Source organism: Chelonia mydas, chromosome 3 (assembly GCF_015237465.2).
Source record: "Chelonia mydas isolate rCheMyd1 chromosome 3, rCheMyd1.pri.v2, whole genome shotgun sequence".
Lineage (NCBI taxonomy): Eukaryota > Metazoa > Chordata > Testudines > Cheloniidae > Chelonia > Chelonia mydas.
In genome coordinates this window covers 127,360,601-127,382,989 of record NC_057851.1, presented here as the reverse complement: position 1 = coordinate 127,382,989, position 22,389 = coordinate 127,360,601, and the positions used below count along the sequence as shown (strand labels likewise).

At 39.5% G+C, this 22,389-nt stretch overlaps 1 protein-coding gene across 4 annotated transcripts in view; it reads left to right on the top strand.

Moving 5' to 3' along the window:
- Window positions 1-22,389, top strand: part of EGLN1 (egl-9 family hypoxia inducible factor 1) — a 46,529-nt gene that overhangs the window by 9,279 nt on the left and 14,861 nt on the right. The window contains exons 2-3 of one of the 4 annotated variants that reach the window (XM_043543290.1): window positions 20,044-20,292; window positions 20,813-20,935. The exons of 2 other annotated variants lie outside the window; for them this stretch is intronic. In XM_043543290.1, the coding sequence (XP_043399225.1) occupies window positions 20,044-20,292; window positions 20,813-20,839 (276 nt within the window). In that variant the 3' untranslated portion in view covers window positions 20,840-20,935. Of the gene's footprint in view, window positions 1-20,043; window positions 20,428-20,812; window positions 20,936-22,389 lie in introns of those variants that run through there. One more of the 4 variants, XM_043543289.1, reaches the window with a different exon arrangement.

Here is a 22,389-nt window from a genome sequence, read left to right as displayed (position 1 = left end):
CAGAATGTGATGTGGCTGGACTAGCTGGATCTTTTGCCTCTCTTCTGCCTTTTGGTAGGGCAAGGGGTTGGACACAACCGCCACAGTTATTTCATCCTATCACAGATGGCTAAATCTTGGTTTACACATAAAATTTAGGTTGACATAGTTCTGATGCTCAAGGGTAAGAAAAATCCACATCCCTGAGTGATGTAGCTATGCCAATCTAAACTCCTGCTATAGGTGTAGCTAGGTTGATGGGAGACTGCTTCTGTCAACCTAGCTACCATTGCTTGGGAAGGTGGTGTTCTTACAGAGAATGAAAAACCCCTTTCATTACTATAGGCTGTGTATGCACAGGGTTATGCTAGCATAGCTACAGCACCGTAGCTGTGCTAGTGTAGTCCCCAAGGCATAGATGTGACCTAAACTTATAGGTTCTCATAGTGTCTACTTCCACCATAGTGTCTACTTCCACCTTCAATGGTTGAATTACAGTGGGTGAGGAGGCTGGTTTATATGTTAAGCACAAAAACCGTGCTAATTCAGCATTAAAGTGAATGTTTTAGTCCATCTTTCGCTCACTTTTTATTCACCCTGATCCTCGCTTTTACGAAAGGTGATTATATAGGTAAAGAGCCTTTTTATTTTTAAAAATAGGGTCCTCAAATGATCCTCTTTCCATTGCATGTGTGCTTGCTGCCCAGTTCTTTAGAAAAAGAATGTTTGGCCATTTGCTTGTCCTCATTTTTGTGAACAATGGTTTAGCAATTAAAAACTGCATTTTACTGTGTAAACTGAGTACTGACGTAACCACATTGTATATCTGTGTAATATTTTTGTAAGTAGTTAAATTGATAATGTGTACTTTAACATACAATAGAGGCAATGTGGGTTAGTTATAAGAACATATACTTTTGCATAGCCTTACTTCATTGTTTTTAACTTTTGTAACCTTAATGTAGAATGAACCGAAACACTACGTCTCAGTCCCATTGTATCCTTTCTCAGCCTCTCCTTGCCCTCTTCTTTTTCTTGGCATCTTGTTCCCTCTTCTCAGTCCATGCTTTGTTTAACGTTCGAAGTACGACCTACTTTCTGCTGTTCTTTGCCTGCTCCTTCAGAAAGAACCCTGCTCCTTCCCACAAAGGTTGTGATGTGCAGCCCCCTTCCGGCGTCTAGTTCATGTTTGAATTATTGGTGGAGAAAAATGTCTAAACTTCTTTTAGATGAAAACTTATTTTTCCTCTCTTAAAGATGGCATATTGACTAGGTCTTTGCTCGTGGCTTGAGTCAGGCCAGAATTCCTTTAGGTCTGAAAAGATTCTTGGTCCTTTCACTTTGAGACACAAATGGGCCCGCCAGTGTCTGAGCTTGTCTTTAAAATAAGCTGTTTTACATTGGTACTGATGCTGAGGGGGACCAATGAGGTTCATGGTTCTGAAGGACTGCGAGGGTTATGACCAACCACTGCTTCCTCTGCAGCTTCTCCTTTGGTGATGGGAATATCTTTCTTACTTCAGACTCCCAACAGTGAAGGTGAGTCGCCCACCTATTTTCCTAGAGGCCCCTTCCAGATTTTGACTCAGAGAGTGATTCCAGAGTGTCGTCCTATTCTACACATCGTAAGTCTACTTCCTCCATGTGCCTTGGTATCCATCCCACTGAGGTCCTGTCTCATTCCTTTATAATGCCCTTTCATAGCCATACTGGAGCCCTGGGGTTCCTTATTGGAAACACACTTCACATACACCATCCCAGAGAGAGAGTGTTTATTTGGAGGCAGAAAACTGCTCATCCTTAAGAAACCCCTCTTGAGATTCAGCATCCTGAAGAACCCTCTGAGGAGGAACAACGTCAAGAGGAGGAGGACATCAGTCTGTGCCAGGATCGGTTACTGTACCAATAAATGAGGTCCCTTTAGAACCTGAAAAAACTGGCAGATGCCAGCTACTATAGCCCCAACAGCCAAGAAAGCTGACAAAAGGTATTTTGTGTCTTCTGGGGGAGCTGTATATCTGTATTCTGATCTTGTAGTAAGGCTTTCGTGTAGTAGCAGCTGCAAACAAAAAGAGCAGACAGCATCACTCTAAAATAGCCCTAACTGAAAGAGGTCCAAACATTTTGGATCCATTTGCTCATAAAAATTATTTATCTCCAAGTTTGCAGTTGAGAATCTGTAATTATTGAGCACTCGTAGAATGGTATGTTTTTTTTTCTCAACTACATTGGATTTGCAGACTTTATTGAGAAATTGCCACAAGATCATAGAGAACGGTTTCTGTAATTACTGAAGGTCAGTTAATAGCGAGTGTCTTTATGCGCATCTGTGGCTGCTGCAGATGCTACTTCATTCTCTGTGGCAGTACCAGTGGTGATGCAGCGCTCATCCTGGCTCCAGACATGAGTAATCCCAAGAGAGGTCCAGTCCATGGTAGAGGATCTTCTGCTTGAGGGCCCCAGTTTATTCAGTAGGAAGACAGATGATGCCCTCCATGCTCTTTAAGAATTTCTGCACTACCTTTGGGTGCATACACAGCATGCTTCCTTTTCACTGCAGATATGTCCCAGACTTACTCAAGGCAGAGAACAACGCCCCAAGCTCCTTCTGTTACCAGAAACTCTCAGAGCTTCTTAGGAAGTGGCACAGATCTAGAGAGGTAGGGGGAAAAGATCAACAGCAACTACTATCACTTCACAGTCAAAATTTTCCAGTAAACAGTCCTTCTGATTTGTTGGGTGAGAGCTACAAACTGACCATGACTCTGACTCCTCTTCCTCCTTCTCTAAAATTCTTGGAAACCTCCTCTTCCTATTTTGGGGGTTATGGAACATTATACCTAAGGCTACGTTTTAATCATGGCAGTCACGGATTCAGTGACTTTACCAGACCTCTGTGACTTCTTCAGCTATCAGCAACTGAAACCAGGGCAGAAGCTGGGGCTGGGGCTGGGGCTGGAGCCGAGGCTATGCTCCCCACATAGCCACGTGGCAGGGGCCGCTGCCAGGGCCATGTGCTCCTGCCCTGCAGCTTGTATGGTTATTTTTAGTAAAAGTCACAGTCTCCGTGAATTTTTGTTTGTTGCCCATAACCTGTCAGTGACTTTTACTAAAAATAATCGTGACAAAATCTTAGCCTTACTTATAACAGACCAGGGTCTGAGAGATCATTACTTCTGATTATACAGTTCAGTTCTGTACTACATCTACGCACAACCCACCTTCCCAGTCCTTATTCAGGCACCCCCTCACATGAGACTAGTCATCTCTTGGCTGAGCTCTCTCTCCTCTCTGAGCTGAAGAGGTTCCTCCACAACTCAGAAGAAAATATTTCTGTTTCAAATACTACTTCATATCTAAGAAGAATGGCAGTTGGGGAACTATTCTGGACCTCAGAATGCTCAGCATGAATGTTCAGTGGGAGGGTCCAAGATTGAAAGTCTGCACCCCAGTTAAACAGGTCGTTAGCCTGAGTCAGCTGGCATGGGTCAGCCACAGCTGTTTAATTGCAGTGTAGTCGGAGGTTGCCTGCCTCAGGGGAAATTGGAGACCATGTCCATGCTCATCACTCGACTTCAGACGGTTCCTCAAACAACGGGAAGGACTTGTCACAGTGTATTGGACCACATGGTTTATTGCATTTCTGTTATGTTGCATGCCAGACTACGCCTATGTTGCATGCAGGGTTGGATGAAGTCCATATTCACCTTGTTAGATTGGGTCGTGGCTTCCAAATCACTAAGAGTAGACTATATATAGCACCTGAAGAAAAAGCAATTGCTTACCTGTATAGGAACGCAGGACTGGAAGCAAGGGTAGTCAATAGGTGGACCGTGGGCCAAATCTGGACTGCCAGAAGCTTTTGAACGGACCATGAAATCTTTTTATTTACTTATTATTATTATCATCATTATTATTGTTCTTTGTATTATTTTTCTCTGGAGTCTGGACCTTGACTATACTTGAACAAGAAATTTGGACCTTGACAAAAAAGAATTGATAACTCCTGATCTGGAAGGGACCTCCTGGATCAGAAAGTCCAGCCTCCTGCTATTGCAGGCAACCTAGTCATGTAATCCTGTCTTTAAATTTATTAAGCTCCATCTTAAAACTAGTTAGGTTGGTTGCCCCCACTACTCATAATGGAAGGCTGTTCTAGAACATCACTCCTCTTTTTGATAATTAGAAACCTTCTAATTTCCAGCCTAAACTTTTGTAAACGTTTGTAACTGGAGTTTTTAGCTATTTGTTCTCCATATAAATATATATTCCAGGACCCACCCTCAATCCCTTCAGTTATGGAGTTCTATAGCATCTGGATTTTGCGGTGGAGAAGGAACTGAAGGGTGGTTGGGCCAGACCTACCTTTATGCCTTCAGTACAAAGCACAAAGACACTCAGTGCATGCTTGGCCCTACTGGACACTGCTGGCCAAAAGATTCCAATCTATCCAAGCATGGTGTGTGTGTGTACAACACATCTCAAACTTGAGTTACTGTGCAGATAAGTAATTTCTCTTTGGCTGTGCCTCAAAGGGCCAGAAATTTTGAGCGCTAAGGTTGTTCCTATTGTTATGAAGGCCAGGAGTCCATATCCAAGAGTAGGAATCTAAGCAAACATACCTTTAGAGAAACAACATTTCAGGTGAATAGTTATTTCTTCTCTCACTAATAATTCAAAAACCAGCTAAATAAGCTTTCCTAAAACTATTCGGAAAATAAACTATTTGGAAAATCTCTCCTTAGGGTGAAGGCCAAACATATTTTATCCACAAAGAATAACACTTCAGAAAACTCTGACTGAAAAGAAGGCTTTAAGTAGGTTTTGTAACCTAACCCCGTGGCTCTCCACCTCTCCAGACTACTGTACCCCTTTCAGGAGTCTGATTTGTCTTGTGTACCCCTAAGTTTCACCTCACATAAAAACTACTTGCTTAAAATATCAGACATACAAATACCAAAGTGTCACAACACGCTACTACTGAAAAATTGCTGACTTTCTCATTTTTACCATATAATTATAAAATAAATGAACTGGAATATAAATATTGTACTTACATTTCAGTGTATAGTAGATAAAGCAGTCTAAACAAGTCATTGTTTGTATGGAATTTTAGTTTGTACTAACTTCGCTAGTGCTTTTTATGTAGCCTGTTGTAAAACTAGGCAAATATCTAGATGAGCTGATGTATCCTCTGCAAAATCTGTGTGTACCACCAGGGGTACATGTACCCCTGGTTGAGAACCACTGATCTAACCCATGTCCCTCAATACTCTAATCAAGGCTCCTCTACCTCTTGTGCTGTTTGGGAAATAACTAATATGTAAGCAGATGAACGGTTCTTGGAGTTTCTGAAACCATGATTGGAAGCGCTTGGTAATACCAGAAAGAGACTTACAGATTAGACCATATATTAATGCTAATAAAGTAATATATTAAATGAACAGACAAGCAACTGAACAGACCTTTTCAATGAATGGACAAGAAAGTTATGTGAATTCCCCAGCTTCTGCTACTTATATGAATATACTGGATATTCTATTATAATATATTATCCATAATTATCCATAATAATTCTGGATGCCTCTTGTTAACGTTGTTTCTTTGGCTACTATTTTTCATTTGCATGTGAACAAACTAGAGGATGAAATAAGGTCCATTTTGGAAGTGGGGGAGAGATGTAGAGAATATTTATTCCTGTAATTGGATGGGTTTTGGTAATGCAGAATGCCAAATTATTAGAATATAGATTTCCTTTTGATGGTATAAATAGTATATGAATTTAACAGCCTTCCCCCCCCTTTTCAGGGACTCCATATTCACTTTCAATGGACCTTTTCAAATCCCATTCCTTTTTGCATAGTTTTTCATAGCTCTTTAAAGGAGGCACTCTAGTGCTTATTGCTTAGTCATTTAAGATACCCCTCCTGGATTCTGAGGATGACTGGTTGCATTTTTATAGTTCAGTTAATATAGTCCAAACACAATTAGGGCATGATTGAGCTAAAAGCTACTTTTTATGGCGACTGACCTACAAAAGCTCTGATCTCTACAGTAGAGGCTATTCAGAATTTTGAGGACCCATAGAATGTCTGCACCATTTCTTTCCCAAGACCAGAGACTGATGCTATCCTGCATTTCAGTAAAAGTCAGTCAGGATTTTGAAAACAATTTCAGATAGTGCAATGCCGTTTTAGGGACCCCTACTATGTTTTACAGGGAGTGGGTGGCTAGCTGGAGTAGAGTTTCTAATGGGCAATACATGGACCGAAGATTTCAATTTCAGTATATTTTAAACCCAGTTACTGAGGGATCCCACCCCACAGCCCTCCACTTGTCATTTTCAATTGTCCGGTTCATAGTTCGGGGTTCTTAGCAAGGGGATGGAGATTTCTGTATTGACGTGCCTTTCCTGTGACTACTAGGTTGACCAGTTGTGGAGCCAAGATCTGTGACCTTGCAGCACTTCTGCAGTTCAGGAGGCTGCAGATATTTTTGGCTAGATCAGCTTTTTAATTGGTATAACGATGAGTAATTTAAGTTGATAGTATTCAGGAGTTGAATGTGCTTGGAAGTTATGTAATGTAGAACTTTAATTTCTGTAGGTCTTAAAACTCTCCGTACCCCCATACTGACAAGTATCCTCCACTAAAATTCCAATAGACGTCTCTGCATTCTTAAAGATCCTGTAGATGTGGAAAGAGGAGAAGATGTAGTGGCAAGAAAAGTTTTCAGAGCTGTTCCTGGTCAGTTTTACTAAATCCTGAGTTAATTTTTTACGGTCTCATTTTAAACATCCATTCAGCTAACATTCACAATAGTGAAACTCAACAAACAGCTTGTGCTCCGTTAGAACATTTGATCTGTTTTTAGTAAAGGGTATCAGGCTCTTATTCATTTAGGTTGAAGTTGTTCCATTGCTGTTAAGATAGCTGGCACATAGCCATGGCATTGTGAGAAAGGAAACTGTGGCCAGTTGATAAGGGAATCTTGAGCTAATTAAATTTCAGCTGGCATGTTATATTATGCCCAGTGAAATAAATGGTCAGTCATACTGTTGGATGGCTTAACCTTATTTATGGTCTGAAGGGGGGGGTGGAGCCTGAGCCAGTTTTGAAACCCTCTTATTCATAAAAGTAAATCCATCCTTTTTTTTTTTTTTTTTTTTTTTTTTAAAGTACTGTTGTTTTGATTGATGGAAACAGAAGAAGCAAATCTTATGGCAAGTCAGTATGCATCTTTTCAGTAAAGGTACAGTGAGTATTTGTTGCTGTACTACAATGCTGCCAGAGTAAGTTGGCCGGAAGTCTGATTACTACTTGCCTTTTAAAGGTGTGCTGTCAACTTGAAATCTGATTAATTTAAAAAGAGTTAGTCTCCAGTATTAAACCTGCCATGAGTACTTTTGCCAGTTTTTGTGGTTGTAAAGCTGTATTTTTTTTCCTATTTTTAAAAAAATTATTCCTTTTCTATTGGTGTGTGAAAGATCCACTGAACAGGGAAAGGTGACTACAGTGAAATGATACAAAACCTCCCAAACTTTCAAATACACAAAACAAAATGTGGGGGGAGGATGGCCCAATCTCCCCAAATCTCTAATTTATTTTTTTTTACAGTAAACTTAGGTATTACTTATAAGAGTAGGTAAAATATCTTCACATAGGAGTGTTTTCCCCCCCAGTCTCTCTCCCTCCCCCCCTCAAAGACTTATACCTTATAATTTACAAAATCAAGCTCTTTCAAAGCCCACAATAAACTGAAGTGTTTCAATTAATATTTAAGTAAAAAATGGTTCTTGTTAAACGTTTATCTGCATTATTTGCACCTCAAACACTGCAGCATTGAGAGCTTGAAACTGATTATAAACAAGACTAAAACTGACTTCATTTATCTTGCTTGAGCTGAGAGAAATTTAAAAAATAGACTAGTATCAGTAGTGGAAAAAGAATTTATTTAAAATATTTTTAAATTTTGGGTATAGGCAACATAGGGAAATACAGTTAGTAACTTGATAGTGTACCCCTATATAAGGAAAGGTGGCACTCTGTACATTAATTCACTGTCACTTTTGGATCCTTGGTTTACATTCCATGCGAGTGAGTGTCATTGAATCACTTTAAACTTCAGTAGACATTTGTCCTCATTGCATAGCTATCATTTGGCAGCCTTACTTTGAGAGAAGCCAGGAATGGAACCAGAGGAATGTTTCAGGTTAGGATTGAATAATGTGGGGAAGTTTTCACATTACTTTCCCAAAGCATGCCGGTTTCTAATCACTCCTATTTATTGAAATCCAAAGCAAAAGGATAGGGATGAGAAGGAACTTAAGTAAAAACTGATGATTTGATTGGGATTGGTCCTGCTCTGAGCAGGGGGTTGGACTAGATGACCTCCTGAGGTCCCTTCCAACCCTGATATTCTATGATTCTATGATATGTTCAAATAGGCTTAAATGGAGAAAATACAATGAAAGTGGATAGGTCTCTTATGTGCTCCATGATACCAATGGGATGAGCAAACTCTACATTGGAGGACTCTGTACAAAACTGGTGGTTTAGGAAGGCAGGGGTGAGTATCCCAACTGATCTAAGTTGTCTGTGTACAGCAGGAAGGAAGTGGAATTTCCCAGAGGAACTGTCTGGTTGGAGAGCAGACCCTGCCTCTGATGGGATGATGCATGGGAATCTGAAGAGATTCTCTCAGAAATTCCTTCTCAACAAGTCTCCTCTTGTGGCTTTTACCACTGGAATGGATAATCTGGCCATTAGAGCTGTTGTTTCAGTTCATATGTCTACAGACTGATGAAGGCTATGTTGCATTCAGAAGGCTTTCTTAGTAATCAAAGGCTAGAAAATTACTCTTTTTAGAATGTTGGAGCCTGATAACAGGCCTCAGTCCACTTGGTGGGCTTGGTGTTAATTACTTTATTTCCTATAATAGTAATGAACTTATGGGAATGAAATATTGTTAGCCTGGTACTTGAAAAATATAAATCTAATTTTATGCCTATTTTTAGCAAATGCACACTCAAATTGTTTCTGCACTTATCTTTGAGCAGCAGATCACCATTTGGTCATAATATTGCAATTCTGTCAAAGTGAGCCAGTATTGTAACGGTTTGCTATAACAACTTATACAAGCACAAATGGTAACTGTTTCTGGAGGTAGAACAACATGTTAGCTTTCCATTCCATTTAGTGTACTTGGGGAAAAATAGAAGAACCTATCATAACTGAGTAATTTTACCAATTAGTTACAGTAGTTTTTGATTTAGAATTAGCTGTATAGGTTATGCTTAGTTTTATTCATAATACTTTTTTATTTTAACGTAAGTATTAGTATCTAAATATGGGATGATTCGACAATTCAAAGCTCTTGTGTTAAAAGGACACAAAGTTAAAACACATTTTTCTGACTAAGTTTGACCTACTGTTGTAATGCATAAGATTAGTTATGCTTAAGATAAGAGAAAATACATACTTTTCTTTTCAGTTTTCTTTGTGCATTTGACAGCTCTCTGTGTATCAACGGTTTCCTCAATTGTGTTATCTAATCATTCAATCTCCTGTTTTGAATCTTTCACACATCAGCAAGGAAGAGATATAGTTAATACTTAATATAGGAAAAAGTGAAGTAAAACTACAAAATTGGCAGAGGGAACTTGGGAGTAGGGGTAGTACTTGAAGATGCATTTAACTTGCTTTATAAATTGGCCATGTTTCAAGTTGATGGTATCTCCCTTTGAAAATGACCAGCCAAAGCATTACTGGGTCTTGTCCCCACTAATAAGCTTTTTCTGTACTGTTGCAGAAAACCACAAATTTTTGCAGTGTAGGTACACTCTAGAGTCTGGAGATTAGCTCCAAAGGAAAAGTTGAATCAGGGCTTCTTTAAATAGGATACAAAAGGGACTGTTTCTTCTCTAAAAATGTTTTTATTTCACTTAAATTTAGGCAACTTCAGTTTTTTTTTCCCCTGCACTGCATGAAACAATGTGTAACTCCTCTTCGATTCTGTAGTGGAAGGAACAGGGTCAAGTACTCTGTTCTCACTTCTCTTTAACATTTCATTTTTTTAAATACCCTTTCAAAAGCTTGTCAATGACTCTTTAAGGCAAATGATTTGCTTTGTTTCAAATCTGTGAATTTAACTGGAAAGCATTATTTTTTTTGAGACCATTGTTATTTACATTGTGGTACTGTCTAGAGGTCCAAGCCCGTTTTGCTAGGCATGTACAAACATAACAAAAACAGTCTCTGGTCTGAACAGCTTACAGTCTAGGTAAGTAATGTAAGTGAGGTCCTAACTTAAAATAGTTCTGGAGATAGCTTTCTGTTCTTTGCTGTTGCTGTTAAATTAGAAAAAGGTCAGTGTAAATTAAAGAGGTGTGTGTGGTAAATTTAAATTTGTGCTTCTAAGAGGTTCCAGACCAGGGATGGGTAAACTTTTTGGCCCGAGGGCCACATTGGGGTTGCAAAACTGTATGGAGGGCCGGGTAGGGAAGGTTGTGCCTCCCCAAACAGCTTGGCCCCACCCCCTATCCAACCCCTCCCACTTCCCACCCCCTGACTGCTCCCCTCAGAACCCCCCGCCCCTATCCAACCCTCCCTGTCCCCTGACAGACCCCCCGGGACTTTCACGCCTTTCCAAACCCCCCCCCCCCCCGTTCCCCATCCCCTGATTTCCCCCCCCCACCCCCACAACCTCTGCCCCATCCAACCATCCCCTGACAGGCCCCTCAGGAGTCCCACACCTATCCAACCGCCCCCTGTCCCCTAACTGCCCCCTGGGACTCCCTGGCCCCTTTACCATGCCACTCAGAGCAGCATGTCTGGCAGCCGTGCCGCCTGGCCGGAGCCAGACACGCTGCCGCGCTGCCCTGCAGGAGCGCGCAGCCCTGCCGCCTAGAGCGCTACCCACGCGGCGGCATGGCTGCAGGGGAGGAGGGACAGCAGGGGAGGCACCAGGGGCTAGCCTCCCTGGCGGGGAGCTCAAGGGCCAGGCAGGACGGTCCCGCGGGCTGGATGTGGCACGCAGGCCACAGTTTGCCCACCTCTGTGCCAGACAGAAACTGAAGCAATCCTTTTAGCCATAGAATAGAGCCTTTTCAAGCAGTACCAATGTGCGCTTCCCCTGCTCTTCTGACATTGTGTTTCAGCTGTGTTTAGGGGGAGCGTGTTTTGGAGGAGCATTGTCCATGCCCATTCTGTCATTGTTATATTATCCGGAGACTGCTAACAAAGGTGCTAATTATGGTGAGCTTTCCACTTGGAGCTGATCTGTGGATACCCCATTCATCTAGGCCATTGAATGATGATCAGATAGTACCTGCTCTTAAGTGCTGCTCACCTGGGCCAGATTTGAACTGGTGACCTACAGGTGAAGAAATTGATGTCCCATTATTTTATCTATGTTTAGCAGTCTAATCTCACCTAACGGACTTAAAAATAAAATATGAAAAAATTAAGTAAATATTGAAAATAAGCCGGTAACACAGCTTTAAAGAGAAGCTATTATTTAACAAGGGATTCTGCATTTTTTAGATTATTAAATTTAAATTTTCAAAATTTTAAAGCAACTAGTGGGATACTGAGATAAGACTAAAGCTTCACTAGGAAGTAGATGCTGCTTCTCTTAATAGAACTTGGAATTTGTGCCTTTGGTTATTGAAGTTGAACCTGGATAGGAACCAACTAGCTGTGACAAATGCTGTACAAGATGGAAATAATGCTGGTGGGTTACAGGATTCATTTAGAGGGAAACTGTCATCAGCTTCAACTGAAGGTATAGGGTTGCCCTTTTCTAGTGTGGTTTGCAAACTTAGGGTGCTTTTGGATCCTTGGCTGTATCTTAATGTGGCGTTACCAGCAGTAGCTCATAGTACTTTTTTTCCATCTGTAACAGACTGCAACTTCTTGATTATTCTTTGATCTGGATCTGACCAGAGTTATCCATGCTTTTGTCACTTCCAGACTGGATTATTGTCCTGTGCTCTATGTGGTGTGGCCTTTGAGAAATCTCTGTAGACATTAGCTGGTGCAGAACTCCATGGCCTGCCTTCTGAGTGTTATGGATAGGCATGAGCACTCAATACTTCAGCTGTATGCTCTCTACTTGTTTCCTGTTTAGTTTCAGGAGCATTTCTAGGTGCTACTGATACACTCCCAAATCTGAGATGTTTTGTAATTCATTTGTTTAAAAGATTGCCTTCTTTCCTATGTCATGCAATTATAGTGAAGGCACAGTGGAGTGCTTCAGTTGTTTAATGCTTGGCACTTGGTTTCATGGGGTCAGTAGCAGGGCATTCACAATTAAAAAACATGCTTTTGGAACTTGTTCCCTCAATCATCAAAGCCTGTGTTTGGCAAGCTTTGGATCATGCTGTAAGTCTTCTATTTTTTTCCCCCCATCTCCCTTCAGTCAGATTTTTGTTTCAACATTTTTTGTCTTGTTTGTTGGATATCTTAAGTCAGTGAAGGCTTATGAATGGTACTAGAGTTTAAGTTTTGGGATCAGTATGTTCTTAATTGTACTAGTCTAAAAGACCCATTAATTAAAAAATACTACTTCAGTGTCTCAATTTGCTGACCAACAGGGGTAGTGTTTCTGAAGTGTCATCTGCCATTAAGAGACTAGCATTCACAGTGTGGGGGATGACACATCAGTGACACGTACTTCTTAAAGGCATGTGAAAGACTGTGTGTGGCCATTCTCTGTAGAGGGCTAATTTCCATTTTTAAATTATAGTCCTTGAGTTGCAGTAAAAATTTGGGACTACTCTCCTCAATCCATAGCATATCTTCTATTAATTTCAATGGGAGGTTTGCCAGAGATCAAGCGTGGTATGTAGTAACTAAACTGATCTATTATTTAATTTGTTCAATGCTTTATCGTTGCATTCATTATTATTACTGAATGGGGAAAATTTGCTAACCTTTAGAAACACTTCTATTTCTGGCCTTTGTTTCTCTTCCTTTCCCCATCCTCCTTTCCCCTTCTTTTTTGCTTCCCTGTGTCTTGTCCTTTTTGCATTTCCTTCCTTGCAGCAACTCCCAACTCTTCCTCATTCACTTTTTAAACTAAGTAGTGAGATAGATAGTTTACACTTTGAAATATCATTAGGTTTTAGAATGAACACCCTAGTGAAATTAGTGGAGTGGGGAGTTCACACCTTTTGAACCATGGTTTCAAGGTTTCTGCAGACTTGGGCTGACACTGCATTGGTTTATAGTCTGACATTTGGAATACTTGTTTTACAGCCACTGGAAACGCTTTTTTAAATGAAGACTTAGATTCTGCAACTTCTGAATCTCCCATGTTGTTCACAAATATATTGTATGGGCCAGATCCTATCCATGGGGTGTGAGTATGACACCTTTGATCTGAAGTATTATAACTAGTCCTTTGTAGTCTTTCTCTAGGAAGTATGGTATATTGAAAAGCCTGTCTATCCTCCAGTTCGCTGAGAAGGTTGCTGCTAATTGGACTTGTGGTGTCATGTATGTAAGAACTCTCATCTTGAAGGAATACGTCTGAGAGGAGGGAGGGGTGCATATTTGCTGTCTTGAAATCATTCTTGGGTCCAGATCATTGTGTTGCTCTTTCTTCCAAATGTAAGACGGCTTAAGAATGAGCATTTACTGTTTTGTAAGGCTGCCAGGTACTCGGCCTCCTTGTTCTTTGTCTGGTGCGGGATTCCCCTTTCTATTCTTTCAAACGGGTGGAAGAGGTGAAAAACTGTTTTTAGTCACGTTTTATTTCAGCGGAATCTTTTAACTTTCAGTTCCTGCTAACTAGTCTTTCTCCTTGGTTCATTCTGTTCTTGAATGGTGTCTATTTGGCTCCCTTTCCTTGACTTGTTTTCTCACTTTTGTCCCTCCTATGGCAGCACTTACCCAGTGTCGTCCACAGCAATTATGATTGACTCTTGTGACATAACTCTAGTCAACAAATTTAATGATTACTTGCTGTGAAAGATTAAGTCAGTGTTGTGGAATCCTATCCCCCATTGGTATAGGAAGAACAAATCTTTTTGAGGGGTATATCCTTTCTCTTTTCATTAGTCACTATAATGGTAAAGGGCAGCCTAGTAGACTTTGTGTCTGGTTTTGGTAACCTTTCATGATGGGTTTTTCAAAGTTTGGTATAAACAAATTTGGAACAGATCTAGCCAAGTCCCTTATTAGATTGCTGACATCTAGTGGTACAACTGATTGACCTTTTGTGATGCGTGTATGTGGCAGGGGGAAGTAGGTGTTTCTTCCAGAATTCCTTTGTTCTCTTCCCGTTGACATCCCTGATTGCAAGTGACCCTGCAAGGAGAAATGGATGCTGCTCCCTCTTAACTAGTCAGTACTTATCTGTTGGCCAGAGTGCATTACTTGAGCTTCTGCACTCTAAAGTGGTGTCTACACTAGGGAATCCTAACAAATAAAAATTCTTACAAACTGATTCAGTTGAATCTGTGGTAGAACTGATCGTTTTTCATTTTTCGTTTTTTTTAAATCTAGCATAGACCAGGCCTGAAGGTGCTGTCATTGAAGCACTCCCATTTTCCATTGCCTGAGAGAGGAACAAGGGATTCTAAATCTGATTTCCCCACCACAGCCACATGACCATGTGCTTTGTAAAACGCACAATGTTCTTAAAATGGTAAACATTCTGAGCTGGCCTTGGCACAAAGCCATTCTATGGTTATTTATTATTTTCCCTCAGACACTCACTCTTGTTAATGTTGATCTGTCAGTAAACAGAACTACAAAAGAAAAGCCTCACTCTTCTGCATGTGTGGCTGTGGCACATGGGTCAGATGTGGGTGCTGAAGTTATGGGGAACAAAGGTGTAAGGTGCCCCTTATGCGGTCTCTTGTCCACTGGGCTTATGCTATTGCTTGGATTGATGGTTTCCAGGCAATGATACATGCTGTTCTTTGTTCCTTTTAAACCAGGATTTGAATTGTTGTTAAGTGTTCAGTGGTGAATGTCTGAACTGGTTAAAATGTTTACCTTCGAAACTCTGGTTTTAAGAAGCAAAAAATAATTTCAGAGGGAAGCTGCTTTTGAATGGTAATATCAAGACTTATGGTAACAGCATGTGCAGTGACCAACATTTTGGCTTGTCTTTGCTCCGAGTAGGTTGAGATGATGTAGTAGAAAAACCATTTATCTATTCTCGAAACTCCCATTGTCTCTACCATTAGTGGGGTTGCACATGTAATGATAAGAAAGTAAAGAAAAGTTGTGTAGACACATTTTATAGGTTAAAACTTATAAAGCCGAATGTCATCACCATTAGGCTATATGTTTCTCTTTGGTCACAAATATTATTTTATCAGATTTAAATACAGTTGAAAATTATTTTAAAGCCGTAGTTTTTCTTTTTTGGTATTACTGTCCTCAGGGTGGATTAATGTAAATTACTGATTTTAATCATGATATAAATCAGCAAGCAGGAAACTTTGATTTAAATAATTTCTATTAATCTTGTCTTGCATTTGTACTTTTAATTTTTCTAAAGAGCAGTTGATTCTCATTGGCTGGTAACCATTTAAATGGGTATGTATAATATAGCCTTTACACTAAATTTGATGCTTTTTTTGCTGCCCAGGAAGATACACTGTCTTGCACATTTATTTAAGCAATTATAAAGATTATCTACACCTATTCAGTTTCTTAATTTTTGCATTTTTGATTGTTATAAATGGAGAATGATACATTTTTTTATTTACTGGATGTTTGGGGTTTTTTTTACTTATGATTTGTGACGAAGCTCAGTTTGGATGGAAGTTCAAATTCAATTGAAATACATAAAAACAGCATTTTAAAATGTTTATTGGTTAAATAAAATTACCTTAAATAAGCAGGATGCATAAGAAAGTTTATAAAAATGTGTTGCATTGAACTAATTGAATTATTAAAGGCAATGTTATCAGTAGTTTGTGAATTGAGCTGATTGTTTCTAGTCGTCATATCCTTCAAAATTTTAGAACCAGTAGACCCACAGGCGCTGACTTTCCAAAGTGATGAGGGGCACTTAACCCCTGGCTCTGCCCTAGGCCCTGCCCCCACTCTACCCCTTCCCCCAAGGCCCCATCCCCGCCCCACCTCTTCTTGCCCTGTTCCACCCCATCCTCCCAGCGCACTGCATCTTCGCTGTCCCTCCCAGCCTTCTGCACACCACGAAACAGCTGATTGCAGCAGGAGGGAAGCATGGGGAGGGAGGGGAAGGCGCTGATCTGCTGGGTCTGCTGGCAGGTGAGAGGCACTATGGGAGTGGGGGGGAGCTAATAGGGGAGCTACAGGTGAGTGCTCAGTACCCACCATTTTTTTCCCCCGTGCCACAGTGTTGATGCCTATGAGTAGACCACCTCTCTCACGTAGCTTTTATTAATTGATCGGAAGAGGGAAAACCAAACTAAATTAGATGAAAAAACTGAAATGAAGAAGATATTCTTTGCTTCTGCAGAAGAGGCTACTGCTATCATAAGCTGGTTTAGCCCTTCAGCAAATACTGATTCCAGGTGCTTAGTCGGTGAGTTCCACCAATTCAGTGGCTGACTTTCTTTAAAACTTGGCAGCAACTTGTACTGCTTAATATTACATTATTTAATCTAAATTATTTTAATAATTATAGTAAGTTTAGGCCTTAACATAGGTGGTCATAATTTCAAATAGGCTCATTTAAAAAAAACAACTTGTATTTCATTTAAATATTTTTTTAAATTATTTTTTGAGATTTTTAACAAACATTGATTTTTACATTGACCTTTCCACGTAATCGGCTACTGTTTACATATTTATCAAGTTTTCATTCAAAAATTGTATAAGTACCAAGATGCTACCCAAATAATCAGAATAAATATTGGGTAGTATGTCATGCCTAGACTGGAGCACAATTGGCAGCATTAAATGATATACAATATATACAAATTGTCCACTTTTAAATGTGCTTTTTACACATTTGTGCTGAATATCTGTTTTAAAGAGGTGTGATTATAGCAGCAAGCCTTTCTGTTCATTAAGACTTTTAGTTAGTCTCTGAGGCTTTGACTTGGACACTAAACATAGACTGTGTAATCTTAATCTGTTTTCAGACATATACTGTGTACCTCAACAGTGTTAAAACAAACATATACTAATATGTTAACCTTCTTATTAAAGTGGGTCCAATTCTACTAACCCTCCTTGCACAGAACTTTTATTTTGGTCAAGAAAGCTTACTTGTAAGCTAAATTCCAGTATTAGAGTTCCTGTTGTGCCTTTAATTAGAAATAAGATAAGTTTTAAACAAAACATGAAGCAGCTGGCTAAATAGGGTTGCCAACCCTCCAGGATTGGCCTGGAGTCTCCAGGATTGTCATGTGATGAAATCTCCGGGAATACATTCAACAAAAATTGGCAGTCCCATGGCTAAAGCAAGTATTAGTGATTCCTTTTATTCATGAAGTGTCTCCCGGTACTAGGAAATAGTGAATTATCCTGCTAATCTTTTATAACATTGAGTGGGGAGGGGGAAATCATTAATTTTACACACAACTCCCTATATTAAACTTGTAATATCTTATTCAAGGATGGTACTCATAAGGGGTCTAGTATAGATTTGAAATGCATGACTTGACACTGCTAGTATGTCAGCCACACACTGTTAATTATTGCAGAGAGACTAAATTTGATTAAATTTTAAACATCTACTCTGTATTATCAAAGATTGTTTGTCAGGAAAAGGCCTTGCAATTCTAAATTACAGGGAAGGAAACATGCTTATCTGGACATAAAGGGGACATTGGTACCAGATGTGGGTTTTGAGGGAAGTGGAACACCTTTATACGCTTTGTATTTATACAAAGTACTTAATTTAGTCTCCAGAAATCTATACTGTAAATTCTGTTTCAAAATCTTGGGTGGGGAAAAGCTGTAAATTAATTAATGCAGGAATAGGTTTAGGAGCGGGGTCTATGTTTTTGTGGAAAATGTTTCCAATTTTTCTAGTACAAAGTGAAACACTAAAATGTTAGTTACAGATTATAGGCGAACATTTAACAAATGCCCTATGCTCATGTTATTTATTGTGGGTTTTTTTTTAAGGTTACTGGTGTTGCTGTTCATACAAACTACGTTTGTGACTGTTATGGTACCTTATTTCTGGTAATTACAAATTTTTGAGGTACTGTAAATAAATAAATAGAAATTTGTGTCTGTGTCCTAGCTGTATGGGGAAGGAGAGGGACAGTCCAAAGTAAGAAATAGACATAAACTTCCTACATCAACAATATAAATAAATAATAAAAACATAGGGACACACTGATAGTCATTCTCTTTAAAAAGCTTTTAACATCCGCCAGTTTTGACAAAGAAGGTGTACCCGCAGAAGGCTTGGAGATTTGCTTGGAGTGAGTGAGCACCCAAACATACATAGATAGATAGATATATCAGTGTTTGGGTGCTCGCTCACTCCAAGCAGTAGGTAAAGAGAGAAGCAATAAAACATGGTATACTAGTAAGTAGTTTGAGACTGGGTCCAGGGCTATAGACCAAAAACAATGAGATCAAACTCCTCTTACTAACTTCTAACCAAAGTAAAAGTTGGATTACTTTAGGAAATCAGAGATGGATGAATCAGTTTCGATAAAGAGAACATACTTGACCAATATTTAAACTAAACCCAAGCCTCTGTTTTTTGAACTCAAGTTAAAAAATATCTGGCTAACATAATTAGACTTTAAATATGTGCATCTACACTTCCTGGTTCCATCAAGGTCTGAAAACAAGAATGTAAAAATAATGTGAAAAGGTCTGTTCCTTTTCATGATACTTTGACATTCTTGTTTTCAGCCCTTGAGGGAACCAGGTTTTGTATGTGTGTAATATATGTATGTATATAATGTATTAGGACTAGATTTCCCAGATCTCATTTAAAAGCCCATCAAGATTTCTGTGTATGTGTATATGCATATAATATGGAAGAGATTACTGTGTAGATCACCTATCATTATCATATGCACCATCTGGAGCTCCCTATTGCATAACCGTGTACTGTTGAATACAAGAGAATTCCATTTTAAAGAGGCAGTTAGGAGAGCTTTGTGGAGACACAATGACAGTGTCTGAACTCTTCTCTGCTAAATGATACACCAGTTGTGTATAGTGTGTGCCCGGATGGTTTAAGGCTTGGTAATGTGATATGGAATCTCAGCTCTTGGTTGCTGGGTCATATTTAGACTATTTTAGTAACCTTAAATTTTCCACTTTCTGACCGAGCAATTATGAAATGCATTGATTTTTAATCTATTTTAATGGACATGTCTATTTTCTTTAAACTGCCATTCCGATTGGAATTAATTGGTGGCCCAGAAGGGAAGTGAAAGAAATTCAGCAATCCTCACACTGCTAATTAAGCTTGTGTGCAGTATGTCAAATCTTGCACTGTCTATGCTTTACCTGCTTTTGGATAGATTAAAACATGTTAATCTCTTGGATTAAATTAATTAGAACCAAAATCCCATGCATCATTTAGGGGGAAAGGAGAGTGGAAAAGCAGATCCTGAGCTGTCAGACTTTCTAGGGTACATATGTTACTTCACTTATTTTGCTAGGTATCCTATGGTAGACTAGTATTAGAAAATAGCTCTCAGAAGAAATCTTGTTTTGACTGACACAATGTGGGACAGTCATTCATTCATGGACTGCATGAAAGCTCCCTAAGAGAATATAAACTACTGCTCATATATAGGCATCCATTGGTCATTCCACCACTGTAGAGGCTGTTTCCACTTTTGGTTTTTTCCCTTTCTTCCTCAGAGGTCAGACTACCACATCATACCATTTGACACCAGTTTATTTTGCTTCCACCTGAGAGGGCGGCTTTAGGATCACTGTTCTCCATCTTGCAGATTGCAGAGAACATCAAATAGAATTCTGTTTTCAGTAATTGAAATTTTTTGACCTTCATTTAAGGGCAAGCTGCAGTGGAGATCCTCTGTGCTGAATCCTCATTCCTTCTTGCTCCCTCACTGTGTGTTTCAGTGCAGCCTAGCCTAGCCCACTATCTCACCACACTCTTTTTCAGTGGCCATCTTCAGAAACACAGTGGAGCAGTCTGTCCCATTACACCAACCTGCCTGATCCAGGAGATCAATTCCCACAATATTTCTGTGTATATGTATATGCACACGTGTGTGTGTGTGTGAGAGAGAGAGAGACGGTGGCCAAGTTCAACCTAGCCCTCACTTCCTGGTGGCTTTCATCAGCAAAGCAATCTAACCCATACCTACTTCAACTAGCAGATAATCCAAATAGCTGGAATCTTCAGGGAAAGGTAAGCCTAGGCTTCTGTCCTTCCTCATTCCTCCATCCGTGTTCACTCCAGACCTGCCAACCAACACCTCCATCTTGTTCGGCCTGCCAGCAGTTGTCTGCAGAGCAGTGCAGTGGATAGTGGTTTAGTAGCTCATTCTGTCTTGCCTCTGGACAAATCAAATGGCTGTAATCCTGTAAAGAGAGATTGCTCTTCGAGGAGAAAAGGGCCACAGATGCAGTGTAATTGTAAAGCCACTGAATCAGCACCAGTCTGCACATTGCATTTTAGAATAAGAGAAGCTTCCCAGATATCAGTGCTCCTGTCCAGCCTTTCTAGACACCTACAACTTCAGTCTCTACCTTGGCGATGGACACTTCTCTGTCCCTTCAAGGTAATCATGTACTCGGTCAGTAGAGAATATCTGGAGAAGTGACTGTCTTTCTACCCACCTAAAACATTCTGAATCTTGAAGTAATCTCATTGAAATGTTTGATCTGGCCAGAGACCCAGAGGATCATTACTATCTTTTCTCTTGCAGCTTTTTTCAATCTTGGGGCAGGACTAGTAGGAGTTTTTTCCCAGTTTCTGATGTTCCTTATTGGAGACTTCTGTCTCCTGTTACCAAAAACATCCAGTAAAAGGGGCATCAATTCAGGCTAAGTCTTTGGACACAACTTCTAACCAAATGGAAAATATTCTGTTAAATGGTACGTCTTTCGGCTACAAGTTTACTTCTGCATTATTTTCAGTATTGCCTTCCAAAGGGTTAGCTAGAAATAAAAATAAAGGTATTACACCTCAATTTTATATATGTATACATACACACACACCTATATCATATGAACACAGTGTGATTTCATTGTACATATATATAACTGCTGTATCCTTAAGTAGCAAAATGAAAACTCTCTTAAATATGAATAACTTTGAAGTACGTGAGAACATATTTATATTGTTTGGGCAAAGAAAAAAATACATTTCACAGACACTATGGAAACTGTAAGCTTTCTAGTTTTCCTTTAGAGTAATTCAGTTGGGGGGAAGAGCAGGAGAATGAATAATAAGGCAATATATGTAAATATAGTATGTGATATCAGTTTATTGCAGTTTGCTTTCCATTTTGCTCCTAAATGCTGAGTTACTGATATGACCAATATATATTAGCTAGGTAAAGTGTCACAGCAAAACTATTTTCTTTTAGTATTTGCTTCTGCTACTAATAGACTGTAAAGTAAAAATAAAGTTGGTTTCTAAGCATTGAGAGTATTTTAGATTCACATGAATCATAGAAAACACACTCAAGCATTACTGACAACTGACTTTAAACATATTTATTGGAAATCCTACATTAAAGGATTGAATGGTGATAATTAGGTCTTCATTATACTATCTTAAAAAGGGCTCGCAGGTCTGCGTCTTCAGATGGCTTTGAAGGCTCTCCTTTAAATTCAATAGGCAGAATTAAAACTGTACAATCCAGTCTCCTGGATCACGTCAAGAAACAGTAAATGAAGAGAATCTTCCTGTAACTTACTCATTTGGTTTCCTTCCAGAGTTACAAATTTGTGGAAGCTATGTTATTCTGAGTAACTTGTCTTCCCTGGATGCACTTAAGGGTCTTAAAAGGAGTATTTTCTGGTGGTTAGAAGGGACTGGTATGGGAAGCAGGATTTGTAGGTTTTACTCTTGATTCTCACTGACTCAATGAATGATCTTCAAGTCATTAGGAGAAAACTGAGACAGAGAGGTTCTGTTACATGTGTTTAGTAGTACTGTTTCATCTGGGTGTTGAGGCTTAATATCTGTAATGGAATTATGTGGCACTTCTCATCCAAATATCTCAAATAACTTACCATTTTATATATTTTAATATTCCTTAACATTTGGATGGAGGTGCAGATGAAATTATAACAGCTGGGGATAGGTGTGGGTGAGGCTGGATCCAGCAGAAACTTTACTCAGCTTTTAAAGCTGTGCAAGTTCTAGAGGACCAGATACTGGTTCTGTGGTAGACTGACATTTTTCAAAAGAGAGGTTGGCTTTCTACGGAAGCCAAATGTCTTCCTTTTCAAAACTAGCTTCATTTTTCATTCGTTAATTCCTGTTTATAAAAAA